Source organism: Capra hircus, chromosome 3 (genome assembly GCF_001704415.2).
Source record: "Capra hircus breed San Clemente chromosome 3, ASM170441v1, whole genome shotgun sequence".
Lineage (NCBI taxonomy): Eukaryota > Metazoa > Chordata > Mammalia > Artiodactyla > Bovidae > Capra > Capra hircus.
Genome location: NC_030810.1, coordinates 17,956,756 through 17,980,117, shown reverse-complemented (window position 1 = coordinate 17,980,117; position 23,362 = coordinate 17,956,756). Strand labels below are relative to the sequence as shown.

The 23,362-nt window shown below is 49.5% G+C and overlaps 1 protein-coding gene across 1 annotated transcript in view; it reads right to left on the bottom strand.

Moving 5' to 3' along the window:
* Positions 1-23,362, bottom strand: part of CFAP57 (cilia and flagella associated protein 57) — a 68,022-nt gene that overhangs the window by 12,558 nt on the left and 32,102 nt on the right. The window contains exons 12-18 of the mRNA XM_018042755.1: positions 20,562-20,717; positions 19,376-19,469; positions 18,581-18,771; positions 14,613-14,786; positions 10,937-11,095; positions 8,010-8,153; positions 814-930 (exon numbers count right to left, since the gene is read on the bottom strand). Of these exons, the coding sequence (XP_017898244.1) occupies positions 814-930; positions 8,010-8,153; positions 10,937-11,095; positions 14,613-14,786; positions 18,581-18,771; positions 19,376-19,469; positions 20,562-20,717 (1,035 nt within the window). The remainder of the gene's footprint in view (positions 1-813; positions 931-8,009; positions 8,154-10,936; positions 11,096-14,612; positions 14,787-18,580; positions 18,772-19,375; positions 19,470-20,561; positions 20,718-23,362) is intronic.

Here is a 23,362-nt window from a genome sequence, read left to right as displayed (position 1 = left end):
AAGGCTTGATGTGGGAGATGGAAAAGTTCAATCTGATTCTACCAACACTATGAGGTGCTCTACGCCAGGCGGTGAAAATGCAGTGAAAGTGAAGTCGCTCAGTCGTGTCCGACTCTTTGCGACCCTATGGACTGTAGTCAACCAGGTTCCACCGTCCATGGGATTTTCCAGGCAAGAATACTGGAATGGGTTGCCATTTCCTTCTCCAGGAGATCTTCCCGACCCAGGGATTGAACCCAGGTCTCCTGCATTGTAAGCAGACGCTTTACCGTCTGAGCCACCCAGGAGTGGGGGTGCAGCCAAGTCCTGGCCCAGGACCAGAAGACTGGGTTTCCAGCACTGGCCTCTATGTGCTAAATAGCTATGGGTTCTGGATGAAGTTTCTAATCTCATAATCTCTCTGACCTTGCTTTCCTTGTTTATTACATAGAGAGACCAGAACAGGTGACCTCTGAGGTCCCTTGAGCTTGCACTCTTTTGGTAGTCAAGCCTTAACCACCTGCTACAGAGGACCTCTCTGAGCATGCTCCTTCCCAGGATGCACAAGCCAGTGTTGTAAGCATCCTTATAACACTGCCTTCCACCTCCTTGATTGCTCTACCCAAAGTCATTTTATAGTCTCAGATGGATTCAGTCACATAAATTTACATGAGCCTCAAATAGGCCAGGGTTGTGAGCAAGTAAAGAATGTGAGTTAAAATGGGAATGTATCTTAGCGATGGGCTGGCTCTGTCTCTTGGAAGCCAGCTGCCCATTGCAGACAGGTGCCAGCTCTTGCATCCAAGAGCTGCCAGACTCTGAAAATCCTCATACCTTCTGTCTCTCTCTGCGCATCTCCTGATCAGTGGCTCTTAATTTCTGCCACAGTTCTGTGATGTTCAGCTCTAGTTGTGTGTTCTGTTTATGGAAACGCTCCAGTTCAGCTTCCATCTATGGACAGCAGTGGAGAAAGAGTCAAGAATAAGAAAGTAAGCCACAGAAGACATACAGATGGCCAATGAGCATGGGAAAAGATGTTCAACATCACTAATTGTTCAGTTCAGTTCAGTCGCTCAGTCGTGTCCAGCTCTTTGCGACTCCATGAATTGCAGCACGCCAGGCCTCCCTGTCCATCACCAACTCCCGGAGTTCACTCAAACTCTTGTCCATCGAGTCAGTGATGCCATCCAGCCATCTCATCCTCTGTCGTCCCCTTCTCCTCCTGTCCCCAATCCTTCCCAGCATCAGAGTCTTTTCCAATGAGTCAACTCTTCGCATGAAGTGGCCAAAGTATTGGAGTTTCAGCTTTAGCATCAGTCCTTCCAAAGAACACCCAGAACTGATCACTAATTATTAGGGAAATGCAAATCAAAACCACAATTAGATATCACCTCATGCCTGTTAGAATGCCTATTATCCAAAAGGCAAGAAACTATAAGGATTAACAAAGACATGGAGAAAAGGAACTTCTTATGCACTACTCATTGGAGTGTAAGTTGGTGCAGCCTCTATGCCACACAGTATGGAGATCCCTCAAAAAATTAAGAATAGAAGTATGAACAGAAGGCCCAGCTATCCTACTTCTGGGTACTCATCCAAAAAATACCAAAACAGCAATTAGAAAAGATATGCACGCCTATGTTTACTGTAGCATTATTTATAATAGCCAAGATATGGAAGCAATCTAAGTGTTCATCAACAGCTGAATGGATAAAGAAGATATATATATATATATGTTATATATATATACACATACATACACATATATATACACACACACAATGGAATACTATTCAGCCATAAAAAGAATGAAAATTTGCCATTTACAATAACATGGATGGACCTTTAGGGTATTAGGCTAGGTGAAATAAGTCTGACAGAGGAAGACAAGTACTGTATGAGTTCATTCATCTTTGGAATATAAAAGACACGGACGCAACTTAAATGTCTATTGACAGATGAACGGATAAAGAAGAAGTGGTACATATATATAACAGAATATTAGCCATAAAAAAGAATGAAATGACATCATTTGCAGCAACATGGATGGACATAGAGATTATTATGTGAAGTGAAGTAAGTCAAATACACATACCGTATGGTATCGCTTATATGTGGAATCTAAAAAAAATGATGCAAATGAACTCACTTATAAAACAGAAATAGACTCACAGACATAAGCAACTTACGGTTACCAGAGGGGATATTAAGGGTTGGGGGGGATAAATTAGGAGTTTGGGCTTAACACAGAAACACCACTACACATCAAGGAGGTGAACAAGTATGCGTTGTGTAGCACAGGCAGTGACGCGCAGTGTCTTATACTGTGCTGGGCTCGGTCATGGCCAATTCTTTGTGGCGCTATGGACTGTAGCCCACCAGGCTTCACTGGCCATGGGATCTTCCAGGCAAGAATACCGGAGTGGGTAGCCTATCCCTTGCCTCAGGCAACAGGTTCCAGTAGTCAGGAGTCATCAATTTACAAGGAATTCAAGAAAAGAATCCCTTCTCCAGAGGATCTTCCCAACTCAGGGATCGAACCCAGGTCTTCCACATGGCAGGCAGATTCTTTACCATCTGAGCCACCAGGGAAGCCTAAGAATACTGGAGTGGGTAGCCTATCCCTTCTCCAGAGGATTTTCCTGACCCGGGAATTGAACCAGGGTTTCTTGCATTGCAGGTAGATTACCAGCTGAGCTACCAGGAAAACCCATATATGTGTGGTGTATATACACACACACACACACACACACACACACACACACACACACACATATATATCACTGAATGACTTAAGTTTTCACTTGAAACTAATAGAACATTGTAAATTAACTATACTTCAATTGAAAAAAAGCAAAAAACAAAGTAAATGGACACGCCAAGCACAAGATACAGAAAGCAGAGTAGTAGTTACCAGAGGGGGAAGGACAGGGGGAGGGCAACATGAATAAAGGGGAGCAACTGTGTGCTGATGGGTGGAAACCAACTCTGCGTGCTGTAGCGCATACAGAATTAGAGACATAGTGTTGTAACATGAAACTTACATGCCATTACAAACCAATGGTGCCTCCACGAGGAAAGTAAGAGAATGAAAATTATGTTTGAAACTGAAGTCTTTCAGTGGGAGTATTTCCCCTACTACCAGGGCACCTCCCTTCTAGTTCCCCCTTTGGAACAAACCTTTCCTTTTATTCCTGGCCATCCTCGAAGCCCCCGAGCCCCTTGGCTGATATGGTAGCCCAGATCACGTGTTTCTATAGCCAGGCCCTGAATTTTTTCCCCTTAGTGTCTCTGTTCCTTCAACCTTCTTTTCTTGAATTCCTTATAAATTGATGACTCCTGACTACTGGAACCTGGTGCCTGAGGCAAGGTTCTGTGGACAAGCCTCTTCCTTGTCTACTCCGTGAAGTTGTGTGAGTGAATCTTGACTCTCTGGGGCCACAAGTCAGCAGGGCCGACTGTAAAGCAGAAAGTTTTGATGGGATCAGCATGTAGGCGTCCCCAGTCTAAAGCATCAAACAGGAAAGAGGAGGCTGAGAAGGGACCTTTGCCTCATTATTCTGTTGAAAAGCTCTTGAAAAGTTCAACTCAAGACTGTCTTGTTTTCAAAAGAAAAAGAAGCTATCCGCGTGCTTCTGAAAGACTATTCACTGTTGCGTTGCTATTAAGCAAAGACCAGTGAGTGACAATCAGACCTTCTAATTAGGAGGAGACCAGCTGTAGGTGAGCGCTTCATGGATTTAATTCCTGCCAAAAGCAAAGGAGTGTAGTCTGATTGACAGGCCAAATCTGGTGGACGTGAGCATTCCTGTCGGAGAAGGAAATGGCAACCCACTCCAGTATTCTTGCCTGGAGAATCCTGTGGACAGAGGAGCCTGGAGGGCTGCTGTCCATAGGGTTGCACAGAGTCGGACACGACTGAAGCAACTTAGCAGCAGCAGCAGCATTTCTGTTATTAGAGAGGTTTACTGACTATTATTTTTGGAGGGGGGAGGTTGAGGGAGTTTACAGGGTCTTTTCATGACTGGATGGAGGAGCCCCTTTACTCTAACCCAGGCCCTTTGGTCAGATTTCAAGCTCCCCAGTCATGTTCTAGAGTACCAGCGAGCCCTAAGGAGCCACATCCTGGACAGGGAGGGGCAACGTTTAGAAGAATGTCAGCCTAATTACTGGAAGCATTTTGTATGGACAGAGGAGCCCTTTGACCCAATGCCTGGCATAAAGGTGGCACTCGGTAAATATTCATGTGAATGAACGAATGCATTGCAGATGTAGAAGAGCAAAGGGGAGCCAAGGGAGGGAGGCCTGAAACAACCTGCCTCTGGAAGAATGATAAGATAAACATGCAATGTTTGCAGAGCTCTGTGGAGCCACCTCGTAGAGGACACACAGCAAGTGTGGTTATTTGCACAGCTAACCAAAGAATGTATCTGTTAGAAAGGACTGGCCAGCTGTCAAAGGCATAGGGGATACGGACCTGATTGAGAGGCAGTTTCTGTCTTCAAGAAGCCCTGGGTCTAGGGCGATTAGCAGGAAGTCAATGAGAAGTTCAGGTGGAACAGGATAAACATCGTCCACGGTGAGGATAGAAAGAGCCCTGTGTGCGCACAGTGGAGGTTTGGGGGTGGCCCCCAGGGAAGGGATGCTCAGTCGGGTTTTGTAGGAGGAATAGGGTTTAGAGGGCAAGTTGGGAAGGAGAATGTCAGGCAGGGAGAACAGCCGTGCACAGAAAGGACCAGAAGTGTGGGAGTCTGGTGCCTCTCTGCAGGCTGTGAGTGGTTCAGCCACCCTTGGACCTTGGAGGGGGTGCATGCGGGGAAGGGGGAGAGGGGGCTGGACAGATCAGCTGAGCTGGGTCATCCAGGACTCTAGGGCTGAGGCTCGAATGGTGAGAGGCTCAGACTCTATCTTGGCCAGAAGTTTAAATTGGTCAGAAGCGTGGCCTTAACCCTGAGAGTTCAGGGAGCCGCTGACAGGTCTCACCCAAGGTGTGGCATGACCTGATGTGCACCTTAGAAGGTCTGATGGCGAGAGCAAGACTGGAACCAGGCAGCCAGTCAGGAGGCCGCCACTGTGGCCCAGGTGACAGGCTGCTGCCCCAGACCGAGGAGATGGCCGCTGCAGGAGTGAAAGGGGACACTTCCTGGTGGGCCAGTGGTTAAGAATCTGCCCTGCAATGCAAGGGACATGAGTTCAATCCCTAGTCAAGGAACTAAGATCCCATGTGCCTCGGGGCAACTAAGCCCATATGCCACAACTACTGAGCCTACACCCTGCACCTGAGACCCGACATAGCTAAATAGGTAATACTTTTTAAAAAGAGAGAGAGAAAGGGGCTTCTCCAAGGTCTATCTGAATGCCCGTAGCTGGCTGTGCCTCTTTCTCTGCAATCTTAAAGTCAGCAATGGCAGATTAGGTTAGAAAGGAAGTGATATGAGCAGAGCCTCAAACCACACTGAGAAAAAAAAAATCTAGTTCACAGAAAAATTGTGAAATATGTTAAATTTGAGTCACCGGCTGGACAGCCAGGAGACTAGCCGGTATAGCGGAGCAAGCGTCCTGTTCCTGGTGGGGGAATTTCCATCTCCTTGTCATGTGTTACTCATCCAGTTCAGAGATTCTCAATGGGGTGGGGCGCTGGGGAGAGGCAGCTTGCCTCTGCAGGGGACACATGGCAAAACATCTAGAGACATTTTTGGTGTCACATTGCGGGGGGGTGGGGTGGGGGTGGTGGGTTGCTACTGGTATCTAGCTGCTAAATATCCTATAAGGCACAGGATAGCCCCCCTCCCCCCCCAACAAAGACTTATCCACCCCAGAGTGTAAAAAAAACCCTGCACTAGATGAAGAAATAAAAACGTATGAAGGAAAATAAGGTTCTGGAAACTCCTGCCCTAGGAAGGAGATAGTCATGACTCATCAAAGAGAAGCTGGAAAAGCATTTGGGGTGGAGAGGAGGTAGTATTCCCCTTCCATGCACAGGTCTCACCTCTACAAAGGCACCAAGGACTTGCAGCTTCCTTCTTGTAGGGAAAGGAACTTCCAGGGAGGGATGCAGCAGGTGGGCCAAAGGTGTCTGACCCCCAGATGGAAGCCCCTGGGTCATGGGCCCCTGGGGAAGGAACTGGGCCCAGACAGCAGCCCTGGCTGAGACTGGCACCTGCAGTGGGGCTGGAGGGGTCCTGTTTGACTCATTCCCAAAGTGAGGGGGGCATATTCCCTGCTGAGGATCAAAGTCATGGTTGGTTCAGGTACTGAAGGGAAAGTGAATAATCTTTCAGGTGTGTGGCAGTGGAAGACGACAACCTGAAATGCACTTAGCAAATGTCAGATGAAGTGGGGGGAGAAGGGAGGCAGTGATGGTCTGGGGCCTGCGGCACATTGACCTTCCAGGCAGGTGGGGCCCCTGCTCCTTCTTATCCGCTCAGGCTGCCATTCTTGGGCCCTGAGGTCATCCAAGAGTGGCAGGAGGCTACCAGGAAGTTGCTCTGTGGCCAGCTGGGAACACTCTTCCTTATCCCAGAGGCCAGGGAGAAAGTCATCATCACAAGGACAAGTCCTCTGCGGATGCATCCGCCCTGGACTGATCGCACCATCTGGCCTCTTTTCTGGACCTCCTGGAGAAAAGGCTTTGCTTTCCTCCACAACAGCTATTGTGGAGCCAGTTCTAATGGGGCTGTCGGTACATCCTATACCTTTTACGTTTAGCTTTGCTCAGCACAGTTAGAGAAGATGGAGGGGGAGAAGGAGGCTGTTTTGGATAGGATGGTCAGGGAAGGCCTCCTTGAAGAGGGGACACAGGAGCTGAGATGTGAAAAAACTCAAAGCAGCCAGTTAGGTGATGGTCATTCTGAGAGCCTTCCGGGCAGGGGGAACAGACCTGCAAAGGTCCCAGATGGGGAAAGCATGGCTCGTCCGCGGAACCACCAGAAAGCCTGCAGGCTGGAGCTGGAGAAGGAGCCTGCAGATACGGCTGGAGGGGCAGGTAGAGAGGGGATCACACGGGGCCTCGGGGCCTCGGCAGAGTCTGAATTTTATTCTAGGTGGGTTGGGATACCACTGGGAGTTTGCTGTGGCCTCGATGCAGGGGCCAGACTGGAGGCTGGGGTCAAGTCCAGAAGAGAGAGGAAGGAGGTGTGGATTGGAGTGGTGGGTGGCAGCAGACGGCAAGGAGGGTTGGATCTGAAATATGATTTGGAGATCAATCAGACAGGCATCAGTGATTTGGATATGGGGGTTAACAAGGGAAGACCTTAGAAAGTGCCCAGAGTTCTACCTTAAGCACCTCGGTGTGGGTCTTGGTGCCACTGACTGAGAAATGGGGGAACTGGACAAGGGGGATGTTGGGAGTTTAGTTTCAGATCAACCATGGACCCCAGTCAGCTGCTCTCTGCCCAGCACAGGCAGGCTTCCGGGTAAACACCGCCTTAATAAGGAAAGGCAGCGGGGCCGAAGGGGAACACTTGTACCCCACTGGACTCTCAGAAGCCCTCTCTTTTCTCTGCCTTCATCCTGTTTGTTTCCCAGAACACACACTTCATTTTGCCATTCTCTTGCTCAAGAGGCTCTGAGGATTTCCTGCTCCTTATCAGATGAAGTCCAAACACCGCCGCCTCACGTAGGGCCCCCACCAACACGTTTAGTCCAAGAAAAAAATGTCGAATCCAGAGGGATGTACTTTCTGGTGGACAAGCTGGTGGCTGAGTAGACATCGCCCCCTGGTGGCTGAAGCCTCAAAGGCTGCGGTTTCCCTTTGAGGGCCGAGAACGTGGGTGCAGCCGGGAGTTGGGGGAGGAGCAGGGTTAAATCCCACCCAAGGGGCCCGGGGAAGCCAAATCTCAAAGCATTTTGCTTCTGCACCACTGGACCCCTCCTCAGGCCTTCCCTTTGACTTCCTGTGTGGAGCGGAGGCTGGTGTGGACCTTGGGAGCAGAGACAGGCTGTGAGGAGAGCTTGCTTTCACCCCCGCAACCCCCACCCAAGCCAGGAATGGTTGGGACAAAGGCCAGGGTGTCCAGATGGCCTCTCACCTCTTGAATCTGTTCCTTCATCACCTTGATCTCATTCTCTCGAGGTTCTATTTGCTTCTTCAGCTCCTTTATTTTGTAGTCGAGCACAAACTTGAATTTCTCTAGTTCCTGATTTTTCTTTTTCAGATCATAGATTCGCTTCTCCTGTGGGTGAGAGCAGGGAGGCGTGAAACAGCTATCTGGAGGCCCTGGTATGGAATCCCTTTAGGCACAGCACACAAATCCCGTGATCTCCTGAGGGGACACAAATGGGGGCTCCCCCACCAGGGGCACCGCCGACTCCCCAGCTTCTGTGCCAGACTTCAGTCATTCACTCACCCATCCGGACAGGTTGTGGCCGACTGCATGGAAGAAAGCCCACCTGGACAGCACCTCTCAGCCCAGACGTTCTTCTACAATACGACCTTACGCTGCTACATCAGGAGGCAGGGTCTAATCCCTTCCCTCTGCATCTGGCTAATTTGTGGTCTGCTTGTAACCCAAAGAACGCAGCTCAAGTGATGCAGTGTGGCTTCCCAGGCTATCTCGGAGGAGACCAAGCGGCTTCCATCTGGTTCTCTTGGAACACGTGCTCTGGGGGAGGCCACCTGTTATTGTCAAAAGTCCCACCACTCTGAGACCTGTAGGCTGGAGAGCTGCTCTGTCAACAGTCCCAGCTAAGCCCAGCATTCCAGCCATGCTGGCCAAGTGGCTGGAGAGGGGGTTGAAGGAGCCACACTGGCTGTTGGTCTTCAAGCCCACCGCTGCTGGAGTCACCCAACCGAGGTCCCACTAGGACCCAGACATCGAGGACAAGGCAAGCCATCCCATTGTACCCTGTCCAGATTCTAGAGCTACCATGTCAGCAAGCATAATAAAACAGTAGTTTTTCACGACTGAGTCTTGGGGCAAGGCAATGACAACTGGAGTGTAGACCTATCTGTTATTTATTGAACAGAGATCTTTTGCCAAGGTTACAAATTCCAAATAGAAACATGCCATAGTCCCCACCCTTAACAGGGAATGCACTAGCTGGGAAAGCACATGTGCCAACAAGTATAAACCCACACGGTGACAGGTGTCGTAGAAGAGGCTGGCACACAGAAGGCATGGTGTGTACCGAGGGTGCCGAGAACTTGCATGAGTTAGGGTGGTGGTAGATGGGGGCAGTGAGAAATGGGGCTGGAGGGGAAGCGGGGAGGAAGGCAAGGGTCTAAATAGTTGAGAATTTATCCAGGAGGCCAGGAGCTGGTTAGCTATAGCCCTCAGGTCAAACCTGACCTTCTGCCTATTTTCATAAAGTTTTATTGGAACATAGCCAAGCCCATTCATTGATGTCTTGTCTATGACTGATTTTATGCTACTGGAGCGGAACTGAGCAACTGTGGCAGAGAGACCACACTGCCAGCAAAGTCAAAAATATTTACTACCTTGCCCTTCACAGGAAACAAAAAGGTTGCTGACCCTTGCCACATGCAGTTGAGAGCTGCGAAAGAATTTAAAGTGGGAGACTGAAATGATTACAGTGTGGAGGCAGGGAGCCTGGATGGGAAGTAGGGTGGAAGGCTGTTAGACCCATTAGGCTGGTGCCGTTTTCTAGAGGTCTTAACCTCTTTCTTGTCAAACCCCTCTTTAAGTGGGGGGGGGGCACAAAAAAATCAGTAGATTGGGGTTAATATAGACACCCTACTCTATGTAAAATAGCTAACTAACAACTGAGCGAGCTCACTTTCACTTTTCACTTTCATGCATTGGAGAAGGAAATGGCAACCCACTCCAGTGTTCTTGCCTGGAGAATCCCAGGGACGGAGGAGCCTGGGGGGCTGCTGACTATGGGGTCGCACAGAGTCTGACACGACTGAAGCGACTTAGCAGCAGCAGCAGCAGCAAGGACCTACTTACAGCACAGGGAACTTTACTCAGTACTCTGTAATGACCTGTATGTGAAAAGACTCTAAAAAGGAGTGGATATGCGCATATGGATAACTGATTCACTTTGCTGCGCACATGGAACTAACACAACGTTGTACATCAACTATACACCAATAAAAATGAATTAAAAAAACACTCTAAGAATCTGCAGAGAGCTTTGGCTCCTACCTAAAAAAATGCCCAGATATAAACGCAAATGCTCACTTGCAGAAATGACATGCAGGCACTGTCTCATTTTGTCTTTGTCAGACCCCCTGAGCACCCCATTCACAGGTGAGAAAACAAGGCTGGGGTCAGTTGCCTGAGGCTGCCATGTGGCCAGTGGAAAAGGCTGCCCGGGAACCTAGCTCACTAGGCAGAAACCCAGGTTCTCAACCACCTGGGAGTTGCATCCAAATAAGGCAACAAGGGCAGAGGGGATGAGAGGAGGGTGAGGAGCCTGGATTTGCTCAGGAGGAGGAGATGAGATGTTGGATACAGAGGCAGTGTACCTCACAACAGGTGAGGTGTCTGTCTTACTGTTTTGTGAGAAAGCTATTCAGAAGAGTGATTTCACTTTCTGCAGTCCCCAGTGGTTACAGGGCTCGCCGCAGGGGAGTTCCTTTCTGATCAGGGGGACCACACGGGCGATGTGGTGGGTGAGCTGCCCCCAGTCCATGGGATGGTCACCCTGGGATGCCTGGCACAGAGGTGAGCCGGGGCCTGGCAGTCAGCACTCAGGTTCTTACCGCAGGTCTGTCACCTATAAACTGTTGCGACCCTGGGTGAGACCCTTAGCCCTGGGAACCAGTTTCCTGAGCTATATAACTGGGTTGCTCACGGTCCCTGGCGTTTTGAGGGGAACTGAATGGGATGAATTGACAGCACTTAGCCCCATGCCACGCACACAGTAGGCACTTCACTGACAGCTCATCCCCCATTGAGGTCAAAACGCAAGGAGTCTGTCTAGAGCTTTGTCCTCATGGCCTGGGTCCAGCTAGGATGGAGCTGAGTGGGGACAGAGGATGCGCCTTTACCTTATCTTGAATCGTCTCGTCTCTCTCCTGGATCTCCCGCTTGAGGCCCATGATGTCCTTCTCCAGGGACTTGATGACTCCTTGCAGCTTCACCTGCTCCCCCTTCAGGAGCTCGATGTCGTTGGTTCGCTCTTCAATCTCCTTCTGCAGGCTGCTGAACTAGGGGAACAAACGGCAACAGCAGAGAACACCGGAGCCTGTGAACTCACCTCCATCCCTCCCCGCTGCCTGTAGATTTTCAGGAGCTCCTCATCGGAATGTGGGACTGTCAGGAATTTCCCAGGCCAAGTGGGCAAGTAGATCCAGTCCCATCCCTTATGCAAGGGAGGAATATCTGCCGTGAGAGCCTCCAGAGACCAGCTCCCCCGGCGGATCCAGAGTTTTCCATGACTGCACTGGTCGGGCTCCATGCTCCATCAAGGGCACAGATGAGTGACCTAAGCGATGAGCCATCTTAGTCATGTCCAGGAAGGCAAGGCATGACTGCCCCTGGGTTGACTAGTAGTGTGATTTCTAACAGGAAAGAATGTGAACTGGCTTTGCATTTGGCTTCTTTCGAACTGTGGTGCTGGAGAAGACTTTTGAGAGTCCCTTGGACTGTGAGGAGATCAAAGTAGTCAATCCTAAAGAAAGTCAACTGTGAATATTCATTGGAAGGATTGATGCTGAAGCTGAAGCTCCAATACTTTGGCCACCCGATGCAAAGAGCTGACTCACTGCAAAAGACCCTGATGATGGGAAAGACTGAGGGCAGAAGAAGGGGATGACAGAGGATGAGATGGTTGGATGGCATCACCAACTCAATGGACATGAGTTTGAGCAAATTCTGGGAGACAGTGAAGGACAGGGAAGCCTGGCATGCTGCAGTCCATGGGGTCTAAAAGAGTCAGACATGATTGAGCAACTGAACAACAACAAAGGCTAAATGTTTAGGGGGAGGAATTGGCAATTCTATTGTGATCCACACAGTCAAAGGCTTTGGCATAGTCAACAAAGCAGAAATAGATGTTTTTCTGGAACTCTCTTGCTTTTTTGATGATCCAGCGAATGTTGGCAATTTGATCTCTGGTTCCTCTGCCTTTTCTAAATCCAGCTTGAACATCTGGAAGTTCACGGTTCATGTATTGCTGAAGCCTGGCTTGGAGAATTTTGAGCATTACCTTACTAGCCTGTGGGATGAGTGCAATTGTGCAGTAATTTGAGCATTCTTTGGCACTGCTTTTGTTTGGGATTGGAATGAAAACTGACTTTTTCCAGTCCTGTGGCCACTGCTGAGTTTTCCAAATTTGCTGGCATATTGAGTGCAGCACTTTCACAGCATCATCTTTCAGGATTTGACATAGCTCAACTGGAATTCCATCACCTTCACTAGCTTTGTTTGTAGTGATGCTTTCTAAGGCCCTCTTGACTTCACTTTCCAGGATGCCTGGCTCTAGGTGAGTGATCATACCATCATAATTATCTTGGTCGTGAAGATCTCTTTTGTACAGTTCTTCTGTGTATTCTTGCCACCTCTTCTTAATATCTTCTGCTTCTGTTAGGTCCATACCATTTCTGTCCTTTATCAAGCCCATCTTTGCATGAAATGTTCCCTTTGTATCTCTAATTTTCTTGAAGAGATCTCTAGTCTTCCCCATTCTGTTGTTTTCCTCTATTTCTTTGCACTGATCGCTGAGGAAGGCTTTCTTATCTCTTCTTGCTATTCTTTGGAACTCTGCATTCAGATGCTTATATGTTTCTTTTTCTCCTTTGCTTTTTACTTATCTTCTTTTCACAGCTATTTGTAAGGCCTCCTCAGACAGCCATTTTGCTTTTTTGCATTTCTTTTCCATGGGGATGGCCTTGATCCCTGTCTCCTGTACAATGTCACGAACCTCAGTCCATACTTCATCCGGTACTCTATCAGATCTAGACCCTTAAATCTATTTCTCACTTCCACTGTATAATCATAAGGGATTTGATTTAGGTCATACCTGAATGGTCTAGCGGTTTTCCCTATTTTCTTCAATTTAAGTCCGTGGAAAATTTTTCAAGAGATGGGAATACCAGACCACTTGACCTGCCTCTTGAGAAATCTGTATGCAGGTCAGGAAGCAACAGTTAGAACTGGACATGGAACAACAGACTCGTTCCAAACAGGAAAAGGAGTATGTCAAGGCTGTATATTGTCACCCTGCTTATTCAACTTCTATGCAGAGTACATCATGAAAAACGATGGGCTGGAGGAAGCACAAGCTGGAATCAAGATTGCCGGGAGAAACATCAATAACCTCAGATATGCAGATGATGTCACCCTTATGGCAGAAAGTGAAGAGGAACTAAAAAGCCTCTTGATGAAAGTGAAAGAGGAGAGTGAAAAAGTTGGCTTAAAGCTTAACATTCAGAAAAGAAAGATCATGGCATCTGGTCCCATCACTTCATGGCAAATAGATGGGGAAACAGTGGAAACAGTGTCAGACTTTATTTTTTTGGGCTCCCAAATCACTGCAGAAGGTGACTGCAGCCATGAAATTAAAAGATGCTTACTCCTTGGAAGAAAAGTTATGACCAACCTAGATAGCATATTGAAAAGCAGAGACAATCCTTTGCCAACTAAGGTCCATCTAGTCAAGGCTATGGTTTTTCCAGTGGTCATGTATGGATGTGAGAGTTGGACTGTGAAGAAAGCTGAGTGCCAAAGAATTGATGCTTTTGAACTGTGGTGTTGGAGAAGACTCTTGAGAGCCCCTTGGACTGCAAGGAGATCCAACCAGTCCATTCTAAAGGAGATCAGCCCTGGATGTTCATTGGAAGGAATGATGCTAAAGCTGAAACTCGAGTACTTCGGCCACCTCATGTGAAGAGCTGACTCATTGGAAAAGACTCTGATGCTGGGAGGGATTGGGGGCAGGAGGAGAAAGGGACGACAAAGGATGAGATGGCTGGATGGCATCACTAACTCTATGGATGTTGAGTTTGAGTGAACTGCGGGAGTTGGTGATGGACAGGGAGGCCTGGTGTGCTGCGATTCATGGGGTCGCAAAGAGTCGGACATGACTGAGCGGCTGAACTGAACTGAACTGAACTGGCAATTCTATAAAGATCTGTGAACTGAATGCCTCCTTGCCTGGCTGTCAGTGACTACAAACCTCTCCCCCGCCTTGTAAACTAAGTACCCTCTACTCCCAATCCTTCTCCCACCCACAGTGTCTGACCAGGAGCACCCCTGACTCCCTACGCTGAGGGCCTGAGGATACCTCCAGGAGCAGACTTTATCTATCTCACCTCCAAAGACCTCATTTCCACTTTAAGGGTTTAACCCTGAAAACTCTAAATCCCACTTGCCAATAAAGGAAAGCCCAAAGGGTTCCCCAGTGCCATGGTGAACCTCCCTGTCTCCTGTAAACAGGAGCGAGGTGGACGAGCCCCAACAGTTACCCCATTAGAGGGTGTGGTAAGGATCTGTCTGCCTGTCTGTGCAGGGGGAACCTTCTCACTGGCCGGCGCTGCTTTCCAAACCCACTTGCTGGAGCTGAGGACATTCAGGTGGGAATTCTGCCCGTCCCCGCCACCCCACCGGCCCCTACCCTGGGCAGAGCCACTGTTAGCTGACTCCGTGTCCGTCCACCCACCCCATGCTTTCTCTGCAGTGCAGTCCAGGCCTGCCCCCCATGCCTCTCAGAGACCAGCCCGGTACCTTCTTCCTCATGATGCCTGTTTCTCCTTTGAGTCTCAGGTTTGATTCCTTTTCATCCCGAAGCTTCTTCTCATATTTGGTCTTGATGTCTTGGATCTCACGGTCTTCATCTTCTTCAATCTGCTTCTTGGTCTCTTCAAACTCCCGCAGCTGCTGCCTGACATCCTCCTGTGCCTGGCGTGGAGAGAAGAAGAGTGTGAGCCTGGGGAGGTGGGGATAGGTGGCACCTTGGAGCTCAGAGGGCCCAGGGCAAGGCGAGCATCAAAGGCTATCACGGGGATGAAAGACCGAGTGTTAGCACAGACATGGAAAACAAGGCCATGGGTCCACTGGCCCTTCCACTTTCTTCGTGTCCTGTCTGTCCCTCTCTCCCTACCAGACCAGGCCTCACGCTCCATCGCTTTGATCCCTGTCCCATCAGAACACCCACCATTCCACCTCTGGCTTTCTTCACACCGACACCAGCACCTCCCTCTATCTTCCTTTCACTAAACCTGTGATACTTACAACTTTATGTTTATTTCTGGAATTACTTGATTGTCTCTCCCATTAGATGTACGTTCCCTGCGGGTAAAAGCCTAGCCTATCAGGCCCAGCATGAGTTCCCAGTGTACAATGCGCACCGGCACACAGTAGGCACTCAATAAACATTGAGTGAATGAGTGGCTTTTTAATTTCTCCCCCTTCCCTAATCCAGTCAGTACCACCCTTTCCACCTCTTGAATCCATCCACCTCTCTATGCCTCTGCCACTGCCCAGGCCCCCATTATCTCTTGCTTGGACTGTTTTCAGCCTCCCAGCGGGCCTCCTGCCTCTGGCCATGCTTCCCTCCAGTCTGATCTCATCCTCTAGTCGAGGGGAGCTTTCGAAACCACACACCTGGTCATGCCGCCCCTAACTTGAAAGCCTTCTCTGCCTCACCCTTGTCCTCAGAGTAGAGTCTGGACTCTTGAACCCGGTCCACAGACTCTCAGGAGGCAGGCCTGGCTCAGCTCTCCAGCCTCAGCCATCACTGCCGCCCTGAGCTCCTGCCAGTGTGAACTAACTGCAGCTCCCCCAGTGCGCACGGCCCTCAGCGACAGGACCTTGGTACTTGCTGTACCTCCGGTTCCAGCCTCTTCCCGTGGCTTTCTCTGACATTTCCTCCAGCTCTTGGTTGAGGTATCATTTCCTGTGTGAAGCCTGTATATCCCCCATCACGTAATAAATGCCTGTTTGACATGGAGGCTCCACGATGGCAGGGCCACATCTCTGTCCACTGCAGTGAATACCCAGCACAGTATACGGTATAGAGTTGGTGCTGAATCAGTAAAGGCCTAGAGCTCAGATGCTGGGAGAACAAGCTCTGCCTGGTGGAGCGTGGGGAGTGACTGGGGCAGGAGCCCTCCTTGCTCACTGCTGCCTGGAGGTGGACACTGTAGATCTCAGCAGAATCAGTGGCTTTCTTCTGATTCTGACCCTGGCATTCTCCCAGGTTGCACATACCATCCCTTGACTGAGTGTTTTGCAGAGTGAGAGAGGCAGGTGGTTTTAAAACTGAGCTCAATGACCTCCTGACAAAGGCTTCTCTTGGCCAGACTCTTGCTGGATGGAAGTCTGGCCAGTGGACTCCGTCCGTAACCTAGAGGGGCCCACCAGCCCCTGCTCTTGATCTGCTAAAAAGTAGAAGAATCCCAGTCAGCTTAGTAAGATGACATTTGGGAGGCATCTCTCTAGGAAAGTTCTGAGTTGAAATCCTGCTGACTCAAAAGAGAAAAAGCCTTGTTATCACTGTGAGAGGTCTGGGGAGGAAGGCTGGCCTCTCGCTACTCTGGGGGGATCCATTCACCCTAAAAGCAGAGCCCAGTAGACTGAGATGTTGTCGTATAAGCCACACGGACAAAAGGGGTCTGGGGGCCTTGAGAACACAGAGGGATGCCTAGCCCTGTAAAAGGGGAAGGAGGAGGGTGAGGGGTTAGGGGAAAATTGTCAAGGAGTTGGCTCTTGTCCTGAGTCCCTGAGGGTGCACACGAGCAGCCAAGTGAAAAAGCATCATCCTGAGCAGGGGCTCAGAGGTTGGTGTAGAAGAATTCTGGAGGCTCCACATCACTGGATGTGGGAAGCTGGATGGGGCAACCGGAAATGGGGCTGGGCAGGTAGGCAGGGCAGCTAGGCAGCATTCCTCACACTGTAGAACTGGCATCAGGTGGGCTGGGGTGGGGGTGGAATTCTCTTGGCTCTCTCTCTGCTATCTGAGCTCAGCCTCTGCCAAGTCTGTGTGGCCTCCACCCTCTACTTCCTATTGAGTCCACCTCCACCGCCCGGGCAGTGTCCCAGTTCACCGAGGACGTCTGGATGCTGACCCAGCAGCTTCCCTGCCATCATCAGGGTGGTTACAGAGGACCCTAGATGTCTCCTGGTGCTGTGACCCTATCTTCCTGCACCCACTCTCAGGCCCACCCCCTGGACACGGTGCCACCTCTGAGCCTTAAAATACAGGCCCTGTTCTCTGAGCACAGGTGACTTCTCTGTTGGATCCCAGGTACGCCACCTTGGCTCTCAACCTCACCACGTTCCCTGGCCCAGTCTCGATTCATCCACTGTCTCTTGGTTCCTTACTGACTCTGGCCTGGACCCAGTGGCTGGTTCCCAGCAGACCATTACTTTCACCACTCGGTGAAGCCCCGGCTCTGGGTCAGGGCTGCCCTGTGCCTTCCTTGCTCACACGTTTACGCTCAGAGCCCTGCTGTGGAAAAGCACACAGGCTGGGAGGGGGGGTGGGGGTGGGGTGGGGGAGGGTGGGGGTGGGGTGGGGGGGTGGGGTGGGGTGACTGCAGCCAGAATTAGTCCCAGGCAGCTAGGCCTTGAGCTACAGACCTGCTCATCCTCTTCTTGATCATTCCCTTCAAAAATCACTCCATATGGGGACTTCCCTGGTGGTCCAGTGGTTAACAATGTGCCTTCCAAAGTGGGTTCAGTTTCTGGCTGGGGAACTAAGATCCCATATGCCATGAGGCAACTAAGACCATGCACCGTAACGAAGACCCAGAGCAGCCAAAAAAAAAACACCAAAGAACCCCCAAATCACTCCACACCTTCATGACTCTCCTGCGCCCTCACTCTCAGAACACCATCTGCCAGAATTTTGTGTCAAAAAGGAGACCATCTGGCCTCTCTCAATTTTCTCTTCATCTCAGGAAATGAGATATTGCGGCAACCCCATCTGCTGGAAGATTCGATGACTTTGCTCTGCCTGGACACTCTCTCTTAACCTCCTGCATTTCCCTGTCTCCTGGTTAATCCCAGCTTCCATGCCTCCAGGATCTCAGTAGCTCCTACCAGCCTTTTCTGACTTTGCAGGCCAGCAGCAGGGGATGTGGGGGGTGGGTGGAGGGTTAGGAGGTGGAGAGGGGAGGTGCTCTGTGTCTGCGTCCCGACTGTCCCGTCTACATTTTGAGGAACATTAGTCTGTGTGACCGCCTCTCTCACCCAACCGAGAACCTGGCCCCACATTTCGCTTTGCTTGACCACCCGGCACTTATGCTGGTAAACCTGTAACACAGGTCTGTTTGTTGAGTCCGTGAAGGAATGATTTTATCTTGTGAGACATAAGGAGCTGCAAAGGGTTTCAGGCAACCACCTTCCCCATGGCTCAGGTACCTTGTCCGTCTCCAGGTTCTACAGGCTTCTGCTAGAAAGCTCTCCCCGGTGAAGATACAGTTAGAAGAAAACAATGGGGATGAACTTAGTCTAGCCAAGGAACTGCGGTCTGAAAGGCTGAGCACCTCCCCACTCAGGGAGGCCCCTAGCTGCCAGGGACACAAACACAGAAACAGCACAAAACAAGGCCACGAAGCACACTCAGGAAGGAAGGTGGGGAAGGAAAAGGAGGTCAAGCGAGGCTCCCCACGGCTCTCAGGGCTGTTCCCGGGCAAGGGCTGCGGGATGGCACTGTGAACAGGAGGCACAGCTCGGCTTCCTGTGAGTACCTCTTCCAGGAGGGTGGTTTTCTCCTGCAGTTTGGCCTCATAAAACTCAGTCAGCTCCTCCAGGGCCTGGCTCTTGGTCTCATCGTTATCCCGAAGCTGCTTCTCGTACTCCTCTTGCATCCTCTGGGACTTGAGCTGCAACTCCTGGTACTTCTCATATTCCAGAAGCAACTTTTGGTTGTTGCAACATTCTGGAGAGAAGCAAGGAAGGTTACCTCAGGAGGGATGGTAGCGCCAGCCCCGGGGACACTCAGGAGCCTTGGCTGCTTTTCCGTTCCCTTCCAGCACCAGCTAGAGCTTCTGCTTCGACAGGCCACATTCAAATGCACACCCATCTTCCTTACAGGGTCCCCACGCTATCGTCATATAAAGCAACCTGATTCCCTCCCTTCGATGTTAGGCAGAAAGGTTTCCAGGAAAGTGCAGAGGGATGTTGGGGGGTTCAGGGCCAAGAAAAATGTCCTGAGTATGTAAAACAGGTATCAGTACCCCCATCTTTTGGAAGAGTAAACTGAGGCTGGGGTAGGTTAGGTGACTCCCTAGAGCACCCAGTAAGTCAGGGTGAGTCTGGGACCCAGTGCAGCCTATTAGGTTCCAAACCCACAGTTCTTTGTATCTCCTACTGGCACGCAGTAGGTATTTAACCTGTGTTTAAAGAATGAGTAAATACACAGGAATAAAAACCACAGTGAGCTCCAGGGGATAAAGGCAGGCTGTTTATAGACTGGGGTTGAATCCAGAGGGCTGTCGGACTTTGCCCCCAACCAACCGCCCTCTGCCCAGGGGTGGCCTCACCCAGGTCTTGCAATTCCCGGCTCTGTTTGTCCAGGAGGTCGTCCATGCGTTCACGATGGAGTGCATCCTGCTTTTCTTTTTCAGTTTTTAAAACCTAAGACACAGAGTCAAATATTCTCATTTCTACACGTCTGCGGAAAGCATCACTGTGAGAAGCACCAATTGTATAAGTAATAGCCTCCTTCACTCACAAATTTCCCAAGCCCTTACGTTGTTCTATGAACAACATTCAAGCTATCATTTTTATCTGTATTATAGTCTGCTCTGAAAGTTCTATATTATCTCTATACCGATCCCTTCTGTGAAATGGATCTTGTCAATCATGAGTTCAGTTTTGGACAGGCACCAAATGGAGTTTTGGGTGGAAAAGGTAAAGATTGATTTGAATCCTCTGTTGTTAGCACATTGCTCTCAAAGGAAATCCTTGGATATGTACATGTGTCAGCTTCTAAGAAAGTGTTTTCTTTAACGGAGCAGGAAAGCTCCTTGCAGACAGAGGAGGGACCTAACTTTGTATTCTGTGTACAGAGGGCACAGAATTGTTGATTAAATGAATGAAATACTAAAGTTAACTGCCAGGGTGTTTTTAGACCCATAGAGATAACATAAAAGAACCAAATACCACTTGAGCAAAAAACTGGCAGCGTTGGAAGAAGGGCCAGGCAGGTTTGTACAGAAGAGAAAAATCATTCCAGGAGAATCTTGGACCAATGTTATTGACAAGAAGGCCATTTAGACTAATTTTACTTAACTTACTGACAATCAGGAGATCAATATTCTGTAAGCTTTCTCTTCCCATACTTTATTTTTCTTGTTACTTTTCATTTTGCTATTAAGTCAGTCTCTCTTTATCAGAAAGGTAACATATTCTCCTGGTGGAGAATTTGGAAATTATAGAAAAGCATAAAGAACTAAATTCAAACTGTCCACAATCTCAACTTCCAGAGATGGTCATATCTTTATCTATTTTCTTAAAAATCGCCCTAGGTGTATCTATTTTACCTCGTTTGTAGCATTCACCATAAGGAGTTTTTTATACTCTGCTTTTTTCTCTTTTTCCACTTAGCACTTTGCTATAAGCATTTCTGATGTTATCAACATTATCATATGTCTTATTGTTTGAGCGAGTGCTAGTTGTCTTGAGTGAATATGAAATTTCTTATTTGAGGCTGTTGAGTCAACAGACCTGGTTTTTTGTTTTCAAGGACTCCATTTCCTGGAGAAACTTGTCTGTTAGCTCCTTAATCTTCTCAGAATAGTTCATATCCTTTAGTCGAAGCTGATACTCATTCTCCATTTTTAATTCTTCCACACGAGTCTTCAGCTCCAGCATAACCTGAGCCTTTGGGAGGAGGACACAGAATCAAGAACATTCATAGCGCGGCTGAATCGGACTATTTAAACCTGTGGCCTTGAGCTCCCTGGTACCTGCAGCTGTGCTCAGAGCATGCGTCATCTTTCCACATAAGACACAGATCAGACACCTGGAGACATATGAGCTTCTTCCTGTCTCCAAAACACCTATTCAGTTTGGAGCTCCATTGAGTGACAGGCATTAGGCTAATAACGCACATCTATCCTGCAAATATGCTTAAATGTCACCTGCTCAGTCAGGTCTACATGGACCTGATTTAATCCTGCTTCCTTCCCCTTGCTATTCCCATTCCCAGCACGGACTCCCCACCCCTTACCCTGCTCTACTTTTCATTATCCCCTTAGATCTTGGCACTTTTAAATGTTATGTATTATTTTGCTTATTGCCTTTTGTCTTCATCCCCCACTAGAATTCAATCTCCAAGAAGGCTGAGATCTTTGTTGGTTTTATATACTGATGTATTTCAGGTACCTAGATGGTGCTGAACACACAGTAGGCATTCAAAAAGTATTTGTTGAATCAGGGCTCCTGCCTCCGTGGAACTTACCGGTTACTGAATCAGCCAGGTAGACATATCATTACCAATTGTGAGAAGTGCCCAAAGCCAGGCAGTGTGTCCCCAGGCTGGGCTACAGAAGGACTGAGGGCAGATGCATTAGTTGAGGGGCCCTGCACAGTCCTGGTGGGCGATGGTAAGGGCCTGGCCAGAGGCTGGGGAGCAGATCAGAGTGGAAAGATTCTGGAGAGGTTTTAGTGAATGGTACCTGATGTGGTGCAGATGAGTGAGAGGACTATGGGTGAAGTTCACCTCCCTTGACTGGACCATTCCCTGAGGGTTGCCCTGGCCTGGCTTGCTTCCCTGCTTTATCCTGGGAGCCCAGCACAGGACCAGCAACAGAGTCGGCACAAAATAAACACTTATCAGATGAACATGTGGCCCCGGGGGTCTTCCAGGGATGAGTGGGATACGTGTATTGGCCGGAACCACAGGTTCTGACACGATGCACTGGAAGCACTTGCTCATCCTCCTGCCTCTCTCCTTCTCCACGTGGCTGCTGCCGAGAAGTCTCTCCAGATGAAAGTCTATCAAGTCGTTGCCTAACTCAGATCATCAATGGGGCCTTAGGAACCATCTCCAAAGTCTAAAACCTGCTATAAAAGCCCCCTCACCTCCTCTCTCTGCTTCAGCTCCAACCTCTGTCTGCAGCACCCCCTCCACTCCAGCCCCACTAGCTAGGGGCATCCTCCTCAGAGCACTCTCCCTCACCTATCTGCATACATTCATGTCCTGCAGGCTCTGTTCAAGGCTTGCTTCCTCAGACACCAGTATGCTTGGGTCAGGGCCCCTTGTTGGTGCTCTCACAGCACCGTTTCCTTCCTAACACTCCCTACACATCTGATTCCCCCGGCTGTCTAGTGACTAGGACTCCATGCTTCACTGCCAAAGGTGTGGGTGCAATTGCTGGCTGAAGAACTAAGTTCCTGCAAGCCATGTGGCAGGGCCAAAATAAATAAATGAATAAAATTTTACCCACACCTTCTCCCGTGATATAAGCTCCAGGACTGTCTATGTCTTTCATTTCTGTAATCCCAGATCTAGCACAGTGTCTGGCACATGGCAGATCCCTCTGCAAGTACTAGTTGGATACATGAATAAATGAATGACTAATGACTAATTCAGCCTGGGTGAATCACAAAGTTACACAGAATGTCAGAAAGAGGATAAAGAAAAAGTGAGAGTTGGGAATTCTGGGCAAGGTGACTTTTAAGGCCAGGTGAAGGAAGGGCCAGGAAAGTTGCTGGGGAGGAACAGTCAGTGGCTTTACAGGCAATGATGAGTGTGGGCGCATGGAGCCTGAGAAACAAGGGAATTTCAGGAAGTGAGGGGAACACACACTGGTCACTTCCGGTTGGCAGCAGCGCTGTCAGGCCTAGCTGGGGGCGGGGTCAGGAGGGCCCAGACTCCTCAGGCTTTGGTGCAGCCTGGTGTGTCCTGTTCGGTGTCTTCTTCTCCCCTCTGGGAAGAAGAGAGAAAAGGGAGAAGGAGGAGGAGACACATGTGCCTGCCTGCAGGAGCTTAGACCAACCGTCACAGGCTCTCCCTCAGCCTTTCCTCCCACTTCCCTTTCCTGCAGAAAGTTCCAGGGAGCTCCCAGAGTGATCTCCGGGAGTCCCCAGGGGACTATCATCCTACGATGGGGCCCTTTTGGCATTGCGTTCCTGCTGCTTTCACTTGTTGCTGTCCCTTGCGTGAGTGTGAGTTTCCTGATCACAGGGCCCAGCTTGTCTTTCCACACATGCAACCCCAGTGACCAGCAAACATCAGGTACTCAGTGAATGCACATCAAACTCTGCATGAACGGCCGTGAGTGCACAGCTGTGCACGCTCTGTGCGCCCTGAGAGAATACCACTCGCTGGGCTTCTTCCTCAGGGAGCACAGGGCTCAGAGCACTCCAAACACATGTGATTGGACTGTTGGCTGGATCAACAGGAGGAAAGGTGCTCTGAGGCCATGATGATGGAAGTGGGCTATGGATGAAGTCTGGATTGGTGCTCTGCGCCTACTCCTAACTGTAATAGCTCTGTGTGTAGTAGCGCCATGGACATGCCA